The sequence below is a fragment of the Danio rerio genome, chromosome 3, assembly GCF_052040795.2.
Source record: "Danio rerio strain M-AB ecotype USA chromosome 3, GRCz13ab, whole genome shotgun sequence".
Taxonomy (NCBI): Eukaryota; Metazoa; Chordata; class Actinopteri; order Cypriniformes; family Danionidae; genus Danio; species Danio rerio.
In genome coordinates this window covers 17,306,481-17,320,538 of record NC_141023.1, presented here as the reverse complement: position 1 = coordinate 17,320,538, position 14,058 = coordinate 17,306,481, and the positions used below count along the sequence as shown (strand labels likewise).

At 36.6% G+C, this 14,058-nt stretch overlaps 1 protein-coding gene across 16 annotated transcripts in view; it reads right to left on the bottom strand.

The window, feature by feature from the left end:
- znf385c (zinc finger protein 385C) overlaps positions 1–14,058 on the bottom strand; it is a 259,074-nt gene that overhangs the window by 28,086 nt on the left and 216,930 nt on the right. For all 16 annotated transcript variants that reach the window (XM_087244162.1, XM_087244165.1, XM_087244168.1 and 13 more), the window contains one exon: positions 4,223–4,439. In XM_087244162.1, the coding sequence (XP_087100288.1) occupies positions 4,223–4,439 (217 nt within the window). The remainder of the gene's footprint in view (positions 1–4,222; positions 4,440–14,058) is intronic.

Here is a 14,058-nt window from a genome sequence, read left to right as displayed (position 1 = left end):
TGGATTTAGCTGGTTTTGAAGCAAAAGAAAACTTACCTAAAAAACAAGCAATTGTCTAAAGTGACATTTTGGAAAAAAGGTATTTTATTTGCTAGCTAAAAACCTTTTCATTACATATAAAATGAAACTTCTGAACCTAATCAGAGGAGCCTGATAGAAAATGCTCATTTACAAGAAAAGAGGTCTGTGGATTTACAGGTTTGTGCATCTGAACTCTTCATATACTGTATAAATACACTTGTCTTTCTGCTTCCTGTGTAGCATAAATAAATAATCCACCAGGGGGCAGAAGACAATGGAAGTTATAAAATCAAAAATGCAATATGCTAACGTTGTAGAATCCTTTAGCAAGCTATAACACTACAATATGGTAGAACTAGCATGCTAACATTATAAATACATATATAGTTTTAATTGGCAGAACCAAATGAACACAGCCCAACCTAAAAAAAACAAAGCAAAACAAAAAGGCGCTTATAGAGTATTAATATGCTGACTCACATTAACATAAGTCCAACTTTAAAATAAAAAAAAAATAGAAAAAACGCGTTGTGTGACTTCTGCTTTCTGTTTCAGCACTGCCTCAAGAATCTTTCAATGCACAAATACCTTTTAAGCATACAGTAACTACAGCTTTAAAATGAGTTTCAAATTGAGGTCACGTGAACCTGAAAATCTTCCTTTTAATGCCGATTAATGCTGATTTCGTCCCGACAAAGAAAGTCCACATTTGCTGAGTGTATACTTCTGCACGTGTATAGTATGAAGAGCGTTGGCATGTGCACTAATCCAAACACAAAAGCTTCACGACAAAAAAAATAGCACCGGCTAATCTCCTGGTTCTCCATCTCTGTAGCTCTTTTAAACTGTCTCTCGCTCTCTCTGTTCTCTCTTATCTAATCTCTCCTTTTCTTCTCCTCTGATTGTGCGCTCCTCTCGCTGTTGTGTCGCCGTGAATGGGGCCGAATATTAAAACGGGATTTGATGAGCTCCGTGTATCTTTTTGCCCTCTGCATTCACTTTCATTTGCTTTTTTTTTTTTACACACTCAAGGTTTGACTGTATGGAGTCTCTCACTTCATTCGTAGTTGGTTTGCTTTTCAAATCATATTCTGTAGATTCGGTGGCCGAGGTGAAGAAAGGAAGAGTTTAAGAGGGATGAAAAGGTAGAGATTATTGGAGAGGGGCTGCTTTTAAGCTGTCTGTCGGCTTGTTGTTCTGCTCTCTGCGTCACAGCACTTCCCCGCAACAAGAGGAAAGTCAAGTCTTTCAGTCAGAAATGAGAAATTCACTAAAATCCACAGGATCCTGAAGAGTGTGGAGGATATTCAGTGCAGTGATGGAGCTACAAGTCAGCCAAATTAACAATTCTTTTAAAAAGAACATTGTAATATTTTAAAATATATATCATTTTCCAGTAGATAAAGTGTTGTTTACATAACCACTTTCCGCTAAAAATGAAAATCATTCATTTTTATGATATCAGTATTTTGGGGGCTTTGAAAATGCTAACGTTCAACCCATGCTCGGTGGAAATATGTCTCCTACATTTTTGCCAAACAATTCAAGCTATTATGATGATCTGTTTTTGTTTAATGGCATGTCAGTAGTCCTGACCAAGAGCAACTAATGATATATTGTAGCATTTTTTTTTTTGCCCGTTTTTGGCTCTTTTTCACACTACAATGATTGCTTTGGTTCGAACCAGTTGGAAAAAAAAAGAAAAGTAAATGCAGTCATGTGACAAAATCCACATCACTCAATGGCCAGATGTAATTGAATGTTTTTCCTAAGCTGCTTTTTTATTGGTCAGAATTAATTTGCAGAAAAATGCCAATGTAACTCCTGCAAGAAAACAAACTGTCAGACAATTTTTGTGACAACTTTTACTATGGAGGGACGACTGCGCTGGCTGATTGTATCCCTTGTCATTGTATACTATATAGTTTGTTTACATCACTTTAGACGAAGTATACATTTCAAGAATGAAGCTGCAACTAGAAAACAATGTTTTAATGCAGGGGCTCCCAAACTTTTCAGTCGCGATCCCCAAAGTGACAATGCCAGTTACTTGCGACCCCCAATATCCTCGGAGGTGGTTATAATTACATAAACCTTACATGCAATGGCGCGCACATACCAATCGACCAAAGTCTATTCTTTGTTTTATTTTTGTATGTATGTCAGTGCTGTAAACAAGCCAGACAGTTTAACCTGGTGTTATAAAATCAATCTGCTGCATCTGATGCTATTGCTGTGTCTTTAATATAATGTAATTACCTGAGAAGAAGCAATCCAATAGAACTAGTAACTATAAGCTATTATAGTAACTATATAGTAGTATATAGTAACCATTTTTTCTCTTCAGTAGGTTATGGATAAAATACGGTCTTTCTTTTGGTTTAATAAAAATAAATAGATTTTTGGAAACCACCAGGCGACCCCCCTTCATTGTCCTGCGACCCCTCGGGGGGTCCCGACCCCCACTTTGAGAACCATTGTTTTAATGCATTGCAAATGGCAAAGGCGCATTGCAAGTCACTTCAATTGAGCTAAACGGCCACATGGTCATCTTCTGGAAATATTACCAACAATCCATCAGGTAATGTTTTTTCCCTCTCTCTTTCTCTCTCTCTCTCTCTGTTTAAAACCATTGGTAAAGCGCTGTCAACAAATATTTTTTCCTCCACATCCCATAATGCACAGCGCATTGGACTACAACAGCTGGATTAGTTCACAAAGGTGCAGTACTTTTTGCGGTTGGGTCTGTTCTAGTTTGGATCCTGTTCTCACCACAAACGAACTGCTCCAGGGTTCGTCTGAAAGCGAACCTCTTAAGGGAGGTCTCAGTGTGCTTTTTTGGTCTGCTTTTGATGCGCACTTGAGTGCGATTGCTACATTCACATCTGCCCAAACGAACCACAGCAGAATGAACCACCATAAATACTTTATATAATTTATAAACTAAAAGAACATATTTTTATTCATTAATCCATTATTCATTTTCTTGTTGTCTTAGTCCATTAATTAATCTAGGGTCGCCACAGCGGAATGAACCGCCAATTTATCTACCATATGTTTTGTGTAGAGGATGCCTTTCCAGCTGCAACCTAACACTGGAAAACATCCATACACACTCATTCACACACATACATGGCCAATTTAGCTTACCCAATTCACCTATAGAGCATGTCTTTAGACTTGTGGGGGAAACTGGAGCACCTGGAGGAAACCCACGTGAAAACGAAAAGAACATGCAAACTTTACACAGAAATGCCAACTGACCCAACCGAGACTCGAACCAGCAATCTTCGTGCTACCTGCTGCGCCACTGTGATGGCCAAAATATTTTTAAATGTATATAAAAATAATAATAACTCTAATACTAATAACAATGTTACAATTTTCTCATAAATGTATAACAATGTAATATAATGTTAAATTCAATACACAGTGTTTTCACTCATTTTTAACACGGATACATTTGTATGAAAACGTGCTCAGGGATGCATTTTTGATAACCAAGAAATATGTGCTTCTGGGTATATTTGCCTGCATTTTGTGTGTAAAATAAATGCTATAGTCTGCTTGGTAGCTCACTGTAAACGCTGCTAGATTTGTGAGGTGGAATTAAGCAGACAGGGGCTTTGAGTATGGCAAAGCTCTGGTTCTTGAAACCAGAAAAAAACAAAACCCCAAAAATGCAGTGTGATGTCATGGTAGAAGCACACATGTTTCTGATGGCTTTTCTCTTCTAGTTTGCTTTTGAAAACCCTCTCGGTTGGGTTTAGGGAAGAGGTTGTGTGGGTCAGTTGATATCGAGCTTGCATGGCAAAAAGCCAACTGACTTTTTTCATGGATGCTTACAAGAAGGACGTTAATCCAGAAAATGTACACAGAGACCTTTGATGGATTTACAAGAGAAATGGCACGTATGAGAAAACATGGCCCCATAACATATTTGAGATTGTCAAAAATGTACATGGCGTCTTCTAGTGAATTTGTGAAAACAAAATGTGCAAGACGACGTTTCCAGGGTATAAATTTCTTGGTTCTCAAAAATGTAGCCCTGGGCACATATCTCTAATGAGCCTGGGTTGCTTGCATATTTTCCAAGAGGATTACAGAAATCCAATGCATTAAATGGATCCTGTAATACATTTTAATCATGCATCAAGGCAGTTTTTGTACAGTTTGCTAATTTTTAAAAAAGTCCACTTACTTCCTTCGATGGCGGTGTCGTCCAGCAGGGCTGGTGGTGGATCTGGAGCGCTGGCCTTCACTCTCTCTCTTTCTTTATCTCTCTCTCTGTCCTTCTCTCGCTCTCGGTTGTGGTGGGAGTTGTCCTGTTGTCGTCTCTGCTGTTTGTTCTTCTGAGCCTCCAATGCCTTCAGCTTGCGAGCATGTTTATGGCCTTTATAATGAGCCTCGGCCTGATTCTAAAGAACGACAGGTGGAAACAGAGCGAGTGAAAGATCTGCAAAACTATATGAAGCTTCACAATTCACAAGACACCACTATTCTAGTGTTTCACCGAACAGATGTCCAGCAGGTTTCTGTTTTATGTGTCTACTTGGGAATTTACTAACTACAACACATAGATATATATACACTAGATATCGCATACAGACCCTGAGTATGGGTTAATACTGCCGCCACATTTGTACAGTGCTCCCAGGACAAAAGTCATTCAACCAACCTAGACAAGACCAAGTCAATGTGAAGATGCTGGACTTTAGTGCTGTGTACAGGTGTAGTAACAAGCAAACAAAGAAAACAAAGCACATAGGCCTAACATTTCATAGGTAAGATTTAGTTTTTTATGATTTTGTATGTTACGAACTTTTATGCTAACATACTGATGATAATACAGTCACCTACTGCACTGACCATATGGCAAAGTAGCACCAACTCACACTAAACTCTAGACTTCTGCTAGTTTTGTTGAATAAAACAAACAATGTAAATGAAATGACAACAAGATGCTGCGTTGCCTTGTATTATTGTCGGCTAAGTTAACGAGTCGTTCATAACGAAGATTCTTTCACAAATGAATCGCTTCTTACATTACATTTAGAAGTGAAAGCAGGAGAGGGGCTGTGTTTCAGGACACGGATTAGATTAAATTTAACAGGGGAGGAGGATAATACATCTCCATGCACACAAACACATGCTCTTTGTTAGGAATGCCTATGCGCTCACTTATGCATCAGTGTAGAAATCAGATGTAAAATTATAACTTTCGTAATAAAAAATATATATTTGCACACTGACCACCACAAAAACTCCCGATCATAGATATGTGTATATATGTGGGTATATTTATGGATCTGGATGGCCAGTCCTCCACATTCATTTCAAAGGAGCGCTACCCTGTACTAAAATTGTGGCTCTATTGACGCATTCCTTCCATTAGACAACAATAGCGTAGACGCCATCTAATGTAAATATCTATGACTACAACATTATGTATTTTTGAGTGATAACAATGAGTGATGTATTTATTTGAAAACATTTTTAAAATAAAATAGAAAGTTTCCTCTATTTTGGCCACTCATTAACAACACAAACACATTTTTTTCAGGGTCCAAAAAAGCTAACTTTTGTAAACATGTTACAATGTGCAGATTTTTGAAGATGATAACTTTATTAGCTCTGTGTACATTGCATAAGTAATGATATCTCCTAAATATTCCTAAAACTAAGTAGATGGTTATCGATTTTAGAGAGGGAGAGCACAAAGCAAAACTCATCTTATGTTAATTAATGTGGAAGCAAATTAAGTTAGTAACAAATTATAAATATTTGGGTGTGTTGTTGGACAACAAAACAAAGCTGAATGAACAGACAAAACCAAAAAACTACTTATTCACAAAATAACACACTGAACATATGCATATACTGTGTGTTTAAATGTTACATGCACGCACATACGCACGCACGCACGAACGCACACACACAGAATAGACAGTCTGTGTGAGAATGATAAGAGTGAATGCCCAGCAGAGGGCCTGAATTACAATCGCAGGTGTCAGACCAAACACACTTTATAATTACACTATTGATCAAAGTAGTCTGTGAGCGAGAGATAGTGATTGGCACTGTTATGTATTCAGACACACATATTGGCTAGTATATTATTTCGACACCACTTTAACACTTTTTTTCATTGAAATATCCAAAACCACTCTACGCTATTATTTATTTTGCTGAATTATATACTTACGTTATCACATTATTAAAAGTTTTGAAGAATGTTCAAATCAATTGTGGACTGTGGCATAATAAAAGCTGTTGCATTCATGCGGTTGTCACTCATCAGCAATTGCTTCGTCTCATTTTGTTTAATGGCTTTCAGTGTTATTCTGCTTCATACTACCATGATAATAAGACCCAGGATTGGGTTTTAAAAGAGTTTTACCAGGCAGCAAGAATGCTAAATTACCTTATATGTGATAACACTTGGTGGCGGCATGGTGGCTCAGTGGTTAGCACTGTTGCCTCACAGCAAAAAAGGTTGCTGCTTCGAGTCTTGGTTGGGCCAGTTGGCATTTCTGTGTGGAGTTAGGGTTATGGTTAGTCTCCATCACAGTCCAAAGACATGCGCTATAGGTGAATTGGATGAACTAAATTGGCTGTAGTGTATGCATGTGTGCTTGAACGTGAGAGGGTATGGGTGTTTTCCAGTACTGGGTTGTGGCTGGAAGGACCGAAGCAAAATTATTGAGTGAATGAGATCACACTTTGTGAGTAGTGTTACTTTCGTAAACAAAAACTATGAATAAATAAAATCTGTCAACGAACCTTTATCACGTGACGAAAATGAGAGGAGACGTGACAAAAATGCTGGTCATGATGACTATAACTAAATGTATACTGCAATAATGCAATAACTGTGGTTTACAAAACAAAAACTATGCTAAAGTTTCTCTTCATTTTCGTTGACTAAAACGATAGGAAATTTAACTTTATAACGCTATTTTGTTTTGTTTAGTCACAATATTATTATTATTATTTTAGAATAAGCTCAAACTGTGCAGACACAGGCAACATCACTTCCTCTAACCGCACTCATTATATATGATTTTATTTTATTTAGAATTATTTACAGATTATTTCGAAGATGACAACAAACACACACATGCTAAGAAAGCTCGATGAGAGAAAATGAATTGACACTTGGAAAAACTTTCATTACAATCAGGTAGAAAAGAAAACGTACTAAAACGAAACTTTTCGGCGACCAGAAATGTCTTCGTCAGTTTTTGTTGATTAAAACTAAACGAAAATAGTCATGAATGATTCTGACTAACATAAGACTGAAATGCTCAGACTTTTAGTCGACTAAAACCTGACTAGACTGAAGAGTATGAACGTGACTAAAATGAATAAAAACAAAACTGTTAGCCTCTCAAAAAGACTAAACTAAAACTAAAGGTGTAGTAGGTGATTGCCTTCAGAAACATTTTTTGTTGTGCTGGTTGAAAGTCTCTTAACATGTCAATAGTAATGATTAAAGTAAAGGATCTAAACTCTTTTAGTCACGCAAAGCTTATGTAGATTGTGTTGTTTTACGAATGGGCTATATGCATAGAAGTGTTGTTCAGCCACTGAAATCTTCCTGCGAAAGACTGATGTGAATATTTTCAGTTTCATAAGGGGCCTTTTACAGCATCGATAATGTAGATTTTTATTTAGTTTAACAACAAAACATCAGTAAACAGCGCTATTCCACCTAGCCTAACTACATAACTGAAAACGTGCTAGATATAATGCAGTTTTTCGTTCGCAATTGTAGTATTATAAAGACTATAAAGATTTCTAACTGGCAAATGACATGATCTAGTGGGTCTGTATCATCTTTAATGCGCTCGTTCAAGATTTCAGGAGGCGTGGCTTTGAACGATAGGGTAGGCATTGTATTTAAAAGATACCATGCTAACCGATTAGCATTTAGCAGATAACCTACTGCCACCAAGGCCACCAAAAACAACACAACGGAGCGTTTCGAAAACGCTGGAGAGGCCGTTTTCATTCTGAAACGCAGCTGCTCCGTCTCAGTGTGGATGATGGAAAACGGAGACATTTGAAAACGGAGGCGGGGCTGCAGACATTCGCCTCTCTGATTGGGGCTTTTCCTGAATATTAAGTAGCCTAACACGCACAGTTCAGTCCTGCATCTTCTCCGTGTAAGTTAAAACTTCGCAAGTTTGATCATGGCTGCAGTCTCTTCTTCTCAGTTTGATATGGAAAACAGACTATACCGAGGACACGGGTAAATCTTCAAAGGCAACAGTGTACTTTATAACTTCATTCACATCACCCTGGCTACGTTGTTTTACTTTCTCAACAATAAAATGTAAACATGATATAAGGAACTGCCTATTTTCATTTTAATATTAACAACTAAACAGACAGCAGAAATGTTGAGGCGTCGTGCTGCAAATATGAGCGTCATCTTCACTGTGTGCATATTTATAACAAAACGGAGCCTACAACAACTGCCTCCTTTCAATTTCAGTGAAAATACGAAACACACCCTCTCTTTGCTGAATATCAGTTTTAATCGATAATGGCCATTATAAAAGTATAACATACAATAAGTTTATACATTATAGGAAATAAAGGCAAGCGATCAGTCAATATACAGAATGTACGTGCTTACATTAATCATTAACTTATCTTTGCGCTTAGCCAAAACACGTTACCTGAGAACAAGTAATAGATTCCAATGTCCAATGAATATGTCGTTAAATAAAGACAACAAGATGAAAGAAATATTCCGTTTAATAAATATAGTGAGGTTAGATCCAGCGGGAGATGCTTGATGAGAAGTCCGACTAGCACAGCTCTCATCTGGGTAGATTGGCTACAGCGCTTGCCTGAGTGTGTGTGTGTGGTCACGTGATGTGCGTTTTCAGCGTTTTGGTGTGGACGGAGAGCTGTTCAGAAACGCTGGGTGAAACGCGAGTGTGGACGCGGATCGTTTTCATTCTAAAACGCCGTTTTAAAACTAAAACGCACTAGTGTAAACGGGGCCTTAATGGTAATGGGGCGTGGTTAAGAATATATTGTGGCTGAAGCAGTCAAACTGACATTATTAGGGAAGGACCGCCACTCCAAACACTGAAGCAAATGATTAGACTTTGGTTTACATGTTTGGTTAAAGGTTACCTATAGAAACGCTTAGTTTCAGTGGATTAACAGCACCAATTAATTGTTCACCTAAAGAACATCTATGTGCACTAGCAAAATAAACATGGTAAACATGATTTCACACAAACTTTATTCTAAAAACATGAGCATTTTTAAACATTAGCAATGTTCTAGAGCCACAATACAGATTTCTGCTGAAATATTTGGAAATAATTCAGCATGTAATTAAACCGATCGTAAGCTGTTGACACGCTGAGCTGAGAGCCCTTATTGCGCGCTTTAAAAACTGATTTGATTTCTGAAAACGACACAAACGCTATTTAAAAACCACAGAAGTGTCATTTAAAACTGTAAATGGATTGGCAGTTGGTTAAAGTTTTTTTTTAAGTTGCGATGCAAAGCTGACAGTCAGTTCATCAAGGGAATCGGAGGCTAATATCAGCGCAGAAATGAGTCTGTGGGCCCAGAGGGAGTAATCAACCCGCTCCAATCCTCTTAAGTGCTTAGCAGATGAGATGACCCTCATCCGGGACGAGGACGACACTGTCTGCTCTCAACAGATCAGGAGGAGGATGCTAACATGCGCACGAGCACACAAAAACACACACGCACACACACAATTTCTCTAAATGTATAATTTATGGTTTTGTGTTTGAGTGTGTTATGACTAAAGTTTATTTATTTATATTTTGTTGCGCATTGCATGTGTGTTTTCTTTCTGTTATTCCATAGGCTCTCATTCCAACGTTACATGCTCTGATTGGCTGCTGGTTGCGGAGGCCTATAAAAAGGAACTTCCGGCAGGGTTTGGGAAGCTCATTTTCCGTGTGACGGTTTCTGGGAGTGGAGCTCCTGGATTTCCCTTACCCCTACGGCCGACGACCAACTTTTAATCTTGTACCATTGTTCATGCGTTCAACTTTTTTGAGAGTTTGAGCTTGTAGGATTGGCCTGCCTATTTAATTTATTCCTTTACTTTTGGCTATGTTTATGTTTAGGGAGAAAAGTAAACTTCCTGTATTTTTCTTTAAATATTTATAGGTAATTTAGATCATTTAAATCTGCGGTTCTAACATTTTTTTCATCAAGTATCACCTCAGAAAAAAATTGTCTCTCAAAGTATTACCATAATGACCGGTATTAAAATACAGTAGTGTAGTAGGCCTGATGAAGCAGCTACAGCTCTGCACAGTTCAAAAACAAGGCAGATTAATTCCTATTATTAAGAATATTTATTATTGTTAGCCACTTAAACATTATAAACAGTTTGAACATTAACACTGTACTGTGCTAAAACTAAACAAAAAAAATAAACAAACAAACAAACAGTCAAATAAAATGTCAACATTTAAATTAAAATGTGCTTTTAAAAGTTACCGGTAATTAAAAATGCTACTGTTCTTAAAAAGTAAAAGAAAAACTCCTGTACTTAAATGTAAAGTATTAACATAGTAGCCTATTCATCAAAACCTGGACATGTTGCTTGCACCTCATAAATAAATATAGGCAATATGTCATCATTTTCATTTCTAATTACTTTTGATAAATTTTTAAATGTTGCATGTACATATTATTTATTTGATTCCTCTGTGTACCACTAGAAGGAAGCCCGCATACCAGGTACACGTACCACAATTTGAGAACCACTGATTTAAATGATCATTGTTTGTTATTCTGGCCTGTGTCCACCCTCAAGAGATGCTTATTTAAAGTTACTATTTTCTATAAAAAAATCTATTCAATTACTCAATTACTATTCAAGTTGAATCTATTCAATTACTGAGTGTCCGAGTTGGGTTGTCAACCGAAGTGACCTTTTGCATTACGTTTCTGCTTTGTTTGGGAAATCCACCACCCACAACATTTGTTTTCTGTTTATTATGCCCATGCTGTTTTCCCCTAGACTTGGGGCGTAATAGAGTGAAATGTCATTTCTGTTTCATTCTAAAGGAATTTCATTTAAATTTAATACGTTTATGTGCACCTATTTAGAGCATGTTTGCATAAAATGGCCAAGATTCGAAACGGAATCAGAATTAAACAAATATTACTGAATTTTAATGTCCTGATCCAAAGAAAAATTGATTGTCACTGGTTCCATAATGTGTGTTTGTTCAGTTTGGTGTTGTTATTCTGTAAAATTAGCAGACAGATTTCACGTAGCCGCCATTTTAAAAGCGAAATCGAGGCTGCGGTGAGAAGAAACCGGGAAGTATCGCTTGAAGTTACACAGAATTGCTGTGTACCTGGCTGTATATCTTATTAGAGAAGAGAAAGTGAGAAATTGAACGTTTCACCGCCTTCCGAGTGACCGAGTGATATCAGGCCTCATTTTCAGCTAAGTTAAGGGAAATGGCACTAGTTAGCTAACTTTTTCTTTCCCAAATGCATGATTTAGATGCCATTCATCAAACTCAAGTTAAAGAACTGATTCTTTAATTATATTAGACTTGTCACGATACTGAATTTTTGAACTGAAATGTGAAAAAAAGTCAATTTCCTGCTAACATTTAAGCACTGTTGAGCGCATTCTTAAACACTGCTGATTTACTGTAGTATTCACCTCTGCTAAACAGAAAGGACTGTGATTGGCCATGAAGGTAATCAGTTCCCTGCATACCGATGTTGACCGAGTGCAAATGCAGAAGAGCAGACATAGCTTTTAAACACTCCAGTGTCCCTGTTTTTGTGTTTGCACTCAGTGAAAAGCGGCAAACTGATGAACTTCACGGCCAATCACAGTCATTTCTGTTGAGCGCTGGTGAATACTATGGCAAATCAGTTGCGTTTAATAATGCGCTCAACGGCACTTCAATGTTAGCAGGATATTGTTTTTTTTTTTAATTTCAGTACCAGGAGATCACTATTACAGACAACACGATGGTGTGCAACAAAGGACTGCATTGTTTTAGCAGGGAAGTGTCCCCACGGTGTTTGCCTGGTGTCATGAACTGAAGCCTAGGAGGACATTTATGCATATTACTCTTAAAGCGATTGTGATTTTGTTTGATGCCTAAAATACTTTTTAGTGTTTAAATTTACTGAATGACATTAAAGTGATGTTTACACCACATCACTGCAACAAGCTGGAGGTTTGTAGTACCTGCAGTCTCGCTTTCTTTTTTTAAAATGGTGACCGTGTGAATTATAAGTATACTTAATAAAAAGTAAATATATTTTTTATTACAAAAATGTATTTTTATTTACAATTTATTCATCAAAAAAGTTTATGTTTTCCCAAAACATATGATTTAGAACAAGTTTTTTTTCACTATTAATAATAATAATATAATAATAATTAAAAAAAAATCTGCATATTATTCCGGAAGGATCATGTGACAACAAAGACTAAAGTAATGACTTGAAAATGCAGTTTTAAAATCAAAGACATACATGAAGGAACTAGATTATAGGAAATAAAAATACATTATAGGAATCTAGTTTGAAAAATAGACTGTAAAAAAATCTGTAATCTCACGGTTTGTTTCTGGTAGATGGGGTGCTGTGAAAAAAAAAAGTAAAATAACGGACATTAAATTACAAAGAATTACTGTAAAAAAATGGACATTAAATTACAAAAATGTACTTAAAATAAAATTTCTGGTATATTTCTGTCATTTAATGTTCGTTAATTTACAGTATATTTCTGTAATTGAACTGCCGTTGTTTTACTGTTTATTTCCAGCACCCCAGCTGTAAAATTGTAGATAGTTATTGATAGTTTGTTTTTTAACTTTGTGGTCAAAAGTTATTTTACATTGCAATAATCTTTCAAAATATTGTTTTTTTTTACATTACATCTGTATTCCACTTAAAAATTCAATTGAACAAATAGTCACGAATAAACAATTCAATTCAATTCAATTCAGCTTTATTTGTATAGCGCTTTTACAATGTAGATTGTGTCAAAGCAGCTTCACATAAATGGTCATAGTAACTGGAACAGTGTGGTTCAGGTTTTAGTGTTTAAGTTCAGTTCAGTTCAGTTTAGCTCAGTTCAGTGTGATTTAATCATTACTGAGAGTTCAAACACTGAAGAGCAAATTCATCGATGCGTAGCTCTACCAATCCTGAACCATGCAGGTTCAGTGGCGACAGCGGAGAGGGAAAAAAAAACTTCACCTGATGGGAGCAACATGTAGCAATAAAATAGACATTTTACATTTGCACTATTTGTCAAATAAAATACATCATCTCTTTTATTTACAGTTTTGAAAATTCATGTAATAAATTCTGCTTTGGTGAGCAGATGATCTTTCCATGACCACCTCAAAACGCTAGTACACACTTCTAGTAATTTCTTTTTTAATAGACCATGTTAGTTAAACATGGAGTTGACTGGAGTTATTCAAACAGAATACTATACTGTACCAGATACTGTAATAAATGAACGGACACAACAGTGAGAGTCAGATAAAACAACAGACAGACAAGCCAACAGAGAAACAGAAAGACAGAGAGAGGAGAGTGTTGTACCCTGAACCACAAGCAGTGGGAAACTAATGAGCGATTGATATACTTTCAGACGTCTAACTGAGCAAACACTGCTGGCTTTCCACACGCAGAATGTATCTGGGCTAAAAAAGCACAGACCAGCAGTGAAATCTGAACCGCAGATCTGCAAATGACATCCTTATTCGATAGTTTTGTCCCACAGCTTGTGAGAAACATATAGATTAATTTTCATGGCTAAACAAATGATGTGAACAGGACATGTCTAAGTAGTATATTTGTTCCTGCTGCTCGCAATAGCGCAGCTGTGCTATCATGGCAACACTGCTAAAATAAAGACTCACTTTCAATAAAATGTGCTTAATTTATTAGGTCACTTTTTAAGATCAAGATATTGTGTGACATTTAATATTTATATATTATTTAATTTTGTATAATATTTAATCAAAT